General features: G+C 35.4%; 1 protein-coding gene across 2 annotated transcripts; it reads right to left on the minus strand.

Moving 5' to 3' along the window:
• LOC107626771 (zeaxanthin epoxidase, chloroplastic) lies at nt 377-5968 on the minus strand. 2 transcript variants are annotated; one of them, XM_016329676.2, is made up of 16 exons: nt 5334-5966; nt 4828-4990; nt 4618-4692; nt 4423-4523; nt 4206-4321; nt 3652-3863; nt 3280-3371; nt 3020-3134; nt 2817-2920; nt 2518-2563; nt 2325-2389; nt 2140-2226; nt 1760-1814; nt 1586-1674; nt 1415-1499; nt 377-730 (listed from the first exon to the last, which is right to left on the minus strand). In XM_016329676.2, the coding sequence occupies exons 1-16, from the start codon at nt 5843-5845 to the stop codon at nt 650-652; spliced, it is 1998 nt and encodes a 665-aa protein (XP_016185162.1). In that variant the 5' UTR covers nt 5846-5966; the 3' UTR covers nt 377-649. The 2 variants fall into 2 exon arrangements, 1 of the variants encoding a protein (XP_016185162.1); XR_002359033.1 differs by having other exon boundaries at nt 415-730; nt 2462-2563; nt 5334-5968.

Consider the following 6400-nt stretch of genomic DNA (forward strand, 5'->3'; position numbering starts at 1 on the left):
ATATAATTTAATCAATTTTATAAAAAATTGCATCTCATAAGACAAATGACATGCTAGCTAAGCTGCAAGTTGGTACTCTTCCTTACAAAAGGGGCTAGGTATGAAACTTATCAGGCATTGTATGACTCGTCGATTCGGTTTAAACTGAATTTCAGCTTTTCTTATTAGGTTTGACTAGTTCAATTATTGAAACGGTCTTAAACCTAAATTGGACTGATTTGAGATTTGGTTCACCAGTTTTTTAGTCGAATCAACCAGTTAAAAATCTTCATTTTTCATCCAATTATACTCTTTACTAAAGAAATTCCCGCTATTTTCTTTACCAAAATATAGATTTTGGCATTTTCTTTGCTACCCTTGTTATTAACTTATTATCTTCAGTGAGTAATGCTCCCGCTTGTAAACGGATAACCACAAAATTATAAGAATATGAATCTCTAAAAATACTGTCTTTTTACATATCAAAGTGTTGAACGAAGTGCCTATGGGAGGCAACAACCAACGACTACCTAAGAATTATTGAACAATTTGGTGCCGTTGCAAAATACTCTCTATTCTAAAAAGAGTGCATACAGAAGCTATACAATTCTAAGTATTTGGCTGTATAACATTTTCTTTGACTTACAAATATTTACCTAAACACAGCCATTCACACTTTCATGAGAATTTGTTCTCCTTTCTTCTCAGATATTCTTGGTACTGATCTAGTCACCTTAATGCGGAACGAAGCCTGCAAAATAACTTGGATGCTTAGATATGTCATAGGAAATTAGGTATGCACTATGCAACAGCTATACAAACTTGCACATTTTTCAGGCAAGAGTAATGTATTTGGAAGTTGGATACTCATATACACAAAAAGAATATGAACCTAATGGTAATTGGATCTTTGCTAGGCAGATGTAACATAATTATTTTAGAGTAAAAGTAACTATTGAAATTGGAACATCTAAATGGGAAAACTATACAATGGTCAATTTTTATATGAAAGAAATTATGCACTAAAACTTGGTAGGTTAAATACTAATATCACGGACTAATTGTCTAGTTTATTAAAAGATCAGAAAATTCACTTATTGATAACAAGCAGTTTCTGGTACTAGCCCCACTTAAATAAACCATTTTTAGACAGTATAATTAACTCTAATCTTCATCATTATGTTCAGTGATCTTAAATTAAATAAACTAAATAAAAATTACAGTAGCACAAAATGAAAAATAGAATGGAAGACCAAGTAGATGTAGGCAGGTGATAAGTGAAGAGAAGTTCTGAAATATATCAAAGTTGGACTAAAAGGTTGGATCTTTCTCAAACAATGATTGATGCAATGTAACATGAATTTTATCAAACTGCTGATGTCCAATATGAATAATGCAATGGCCTACTAGAACCTCTAAAGGGTTCATCAGTTACCTTAGTAGAACCAAATTCAATAACATTAGTCGGGTGGACACGTGCAGGATAATTTGGAGGTACCCGATATCGCTTTCCCTCGATGCTGAAAACATAAAGAGAACGACAGTCAATACATTTTTCAACTACCTAAGCTTCAAAATATAGTAACACTTTTATACTTTTACTTACTCTGTTATCCAGGTGCCATGTTCACTCCGCAAATCAGTCAAAAAGAATAGGCCATCCTTATAGTTAATTCGAGCATGGATTTCGGAAACCTTAAAAGTGGAGAAATTATGTTGCATGATGATCAAGATATCAAGTGGAACCATTTTCAATTGAGGTCATAATAAATTGTTTTACCTGTGGTGAAGGTATTGTAACCGAACAACCTAGAGATTCTTCTGGTGGTGCACTCCTGTAGTTACAGAAACTTATCAGACAATTGGTTTGAACTTACAATCTTACAAAGATGGGAGGATATGAGATCCTCCTAAGAGAATATAGTAAAACAGTTTTCGAATCTCTCAACATGTCCAAGGGAAAGTCCTCTAAAAAAGATTATAAGCTTTACACAAGACAGAGGCCAATCATCTAATCCTTTTAGACAATTGAGAATGGAACAATGCCTACATTTTCATCTTCATTCCAGTATGCATGATATAACGTACACAATTTAGCAACTATTATGGCAGTATGCAAAATATTGTATGTAGGTCCAAGACCTCAGGGCTCATGCATACCCGATTATACACGGCTTCATCTCATCTTGATTCAAACGTATAGGTTTTGAAAGACCTGTTTCATCTCCACATGGTAACAAAATCCACCTATTCAAAACAAGAATGAACATAAGAGTTATGAGATCTAAAAATTCCTTACTAAGTATAGTAAGGATGACACTCAGCATATTCAGTTAGAGACGTACTCTCCGTTAATAGCACGCTCAAGCGCATCATCATCTTCAAACCATTGCCGTAATTGGTCATTTGCCTGCATGATAATCAAATGACACTTTAGAATCCAGATCGCAACGAACCTAATAGATATGACTATATAAATTACCAGATAAAAAATCTTCTGAGCAGCAAAAGTACAAAAGTAAAATTTGAGCAACGTACTTTGTCTGAAAGCCTACAGCTTAATGGTCTCCCTTCAAGTTTAGAGCTGCAAAAGTGTTACAATGTCTTTATGTATTAGGTAATCAGTTGGCACAAATCAACAAGTAGTTGATAATGCAATATAATATTTTTCCTAATTAGCACCAAATAAAAACATGAACAGTTTCCAATGTTATCAGTTTGCAGGAACTCTCATCATCCATGAAGTTTTTCAATTGGCTCGCATACCTAACATGCAGTTATGCTGATTTCACCAAGTGAAGGTTATTCGAAAAAGGAAAGTGAACTCTTGGCATTACCTGTTGCCCCCTAAGACCCAGCTCAACATAGTAGGCATCATGATGTCGACGAAAAATCTTCCTCCAACCCTTCCAGGATGTGGTATCCGGAACTTGGTCAAGAACTGAAAGCGATAATGAGATAGAAGTGGCACGCATATATATCAATTTGAACTGTCAACTTCTCTGAATTCTGACTTATCTCATTAGTAAGAAATTCCTACCTCTAAAGGACCAAGACCAACACCCAAATATGCCTTGTAGGTGGAAGCCATCAAAGCAGCCATTCTTGCCATTCCGTGAATAATGGCAACTCGAAATCTTCTTTCTCTCTCATAGCTTGATGAAACAAAGGCACCATGAGTCACCAAAGAGATTTTGTTAATAAATAAATGGATTCAACAATGCAAGGAGATCAACTCATTTCGACAAAATTGCTATTTCAGTATTCATTTTCGTATTTGAAGAACAAACCGTAATTTACCTCCTTAGGGAAGAATCAATATCAATTGGAGACCCTGATTTTACACTTTGCTCCCATGCATTCTCCAACTCCCATGCTAGTTGATAACTGTCCTGTAATGACAAAATAAGCTTGTTAGAAAGAACTTTTGTGCCAATGTTCATGTTTCACTACCAGTTCCCTCTGAAGGAGCCAAGAAAAAGTAAATGTGGGAAATATATTTTAATTTTAATCATGTTTCATTAATTTCTGTCTATGTCCATCTCAGATCAAACGAACCGTGGATAACTGAATACTAGTTCTGAATATGAAGGGAATTGCTGGAAGCCTGTAACTTTGAAACAATAATGATAAATACATATTGTAACAAAGGGGGTGAAAGTAACTATATACCTCAATAGCCATGCATCCTCCTTGGCCCATATTTGGCTGCATAGCATGGACGGAATCACCAAGCAAAGTAACTCGACCCTTTCCCCATGTTAACGTTGGTATCCTGTCGTATATGTCTCGTCGCAGAATTGCCTCTTCTTCTGTGGCCAGTATCAGATCTAATGCATTGTCACACCAACCCTCAAAGATCTTTAGCAACCTTTCCTTCTTTCCTGCCAAACAGTAAGAGAAATGATATCAAATGTTATGATTTACAATCTTCATTTCAAGCCTGCCAGTCAATCTGATTCGCAATCTACATTAAAATACTACTAGATTGCTGGTACAAAGTTAGAACCATTCTATATCATGCCAAGCAGTGGAGTTCAGTCATCAGAATAAACAAGCAGTAACATTGATAGAACTGACTTGAGCATCAATTTAAGAGCATCTTTTTATTTGAAGGGGGGAAAAGAAAGCAACCATCAGATAGTCTCAATTAAAATATTGTGTTAATGATACATCCGTAAACGCAGAAGAGATGACAAATTTCTAAACACTTGAAGAAAGCATACCATTGGGACTATCAACGCCACCAGGTGGCTCTTTGTGAAAGGCATACCATTGCATCTTTCCAGCACCAACATCCGAAGATACAAAGTATTGTTTGTGTCCCAAGAATACTCGGTACCTTCCAGCACAGGGACAAAAATGCATAACCTTATGAAAATACATACCACAGCTGATAATATTAAAGTAGGATACCTAATTCATGAATAACGATTACCATACCCAACAGATTCGATGTCAGCAGGGACGAAATCTGCAATACCAGTATAACATGTATAGCCAGAGTAAACAGCTTCTTTTGGCCCAAATAATTGCTTCCTCACCTATCAAAAATTATTATAATAAGGTTATGTTTTATAAAACTAAAATGCATAGTTATGAGAATATGATCAGAACCAGAGAAAATTTTAGTAGGACCTTGGACCATATCCCATCTGCTCCAACCAAGAGATCTCCTTCGTATTTCTGACCATTCTCTAGCTCTACTGTTACCTGAAATTGAAAAATGCTGGATGAAAAGACTAAAATTCCGATACAACAATTATATCTGATCACAGTCCACTGATGCGGTTCATGAAGTAGAATAATTTTGTAGTTAATCTCAATATAAAAGCTTTCTCTAAATACCTTGCTTCCATCATCCACAAAATTAACAACATTACTTTCATTCATAATGACATCTTCCCCAACTGCGCGGGCAAGAATCTGCTGTAAGGTCATTCGACTAATAACCCTTGTGACTGGAAGTCCACGTTCCACTGCAGGAGTGAATGTATCGAATTTGACGTACCTGATAACCAACTATACATCAATCTATGGTCCCAAATGCTAAAATTTCATAAAGAAATTTGTTGGACTTGTCTGCTCTAACTTAAATATTCTTTCTTAAAATAGAAATTCTGACTTCCCCAACTATACACCAATTACATCCGTTCTGACTCGAGCCATAAATATAAAAAGTAGTTATTTTTGTTAATACGACCCAACTAATTGCATCAACATTAAATTGTTGTACTTTTATCAAAATTAAATTCTTAATTGCATAACAACTAAACATTTAAAAAGATATAAAGTAGAAAATACAAGTTCCGGTGTCGGTGTGACAGAGATTGTAGGAGGAGCAAATAACGTACCAAGAGCCAGAAACTCCGTCGACGAGGCCGTTAATCCTATCACCGGTGACGCAACCAACTCTCATAACTTCTTCAGCGACATCGGAATCAATGGCTTCCAAAGCAGCCAAAGCGTTACTCTGAATCTGAATTGGACCCCTATACTGCCCCTCTCCTCTCACAGCACTCAAATCTTTCTCAAACACCATTACCTCGAAGCCTTTTCTCTTTGCAGCCAAAGCAAAAACCAATCCACCGATTCCTCCGCCCGCCACGAGAACCCGAACCTGTTTCCTCCTCTGAGAGCCATAGCCTCCATACGACGCCGTTTCGTTCGCTTGAGTAGGAGTCGACGTAGTAGCGGCCTTAACTGTGAAACGAACCGTTTTGTTCTTGTTAAGTTTCCTTGTTCTTGTTGGGAGAGAAGGTGAGGTTTCTGGTGGAAAAAGAAGGTCTTTGTTTATTGGAACTGAGAATTGAGTGGTTCTTGAGAAAGCGTTAAGAGAGTTGTAACATAAGGTGGAAGAAGCCATGGTTGCTTAGAAACTAAACAATAAGTGTGTGTGCTGTTTCTGTGTGTTTTTATTATAACTTCTTTTGGCTCAAAGATTCAAAGCTTCAGCACTCACACTCTCATGGCAATAACTTTTGGGTTTTGCTAAGCTATTCAGATTAATTTCCATACACAAGTTTTTAATTCAGATAATTGTTAAATCTTAAAAAATATTAAATAATAAAAAAATGTTATGNNATTTATTATTTTTAATAGCAGTTATTTTAAGGTTTTTTTTTTTCTAAACCTGTTAACTTTCGTCGTTATTGTCTAATTTAGATGTTTATATAGTTTCCTGAAAGTTCATAAAAAAAAATAGTTACTGAAATTTTGATTGAAATTGCAAAATTAGTGGATATAAAGGTTTTCTTCTAAGAGTTTTTCTACCAACTTTTATGATAACCTTTTGTCATTTTGTGTTGCTGTCGCTCAAGGCAAAAGTTAAAAAGTATTTATTATGGTGTCTAAAACATAATATTTAAAAAAAATAATAAATTAAACATCAAATAAAAATATCATATAAATTAAAAACTCG

This window comes from Arachis ipaensis, chromosome B01 (genome assembly GCF_000816755.2).
Source record: "Arachis ipaensis cultivar K30076 chromosome B01, Araip1.1, whole genome shotgun sequence".
Taxonomy (NCBI): Eukaryota; Viridiplantae; Streptophyta; class Magnoliopsida; order Fabales; family Fabaceae; genus Arachis; species Arachis ipaensis.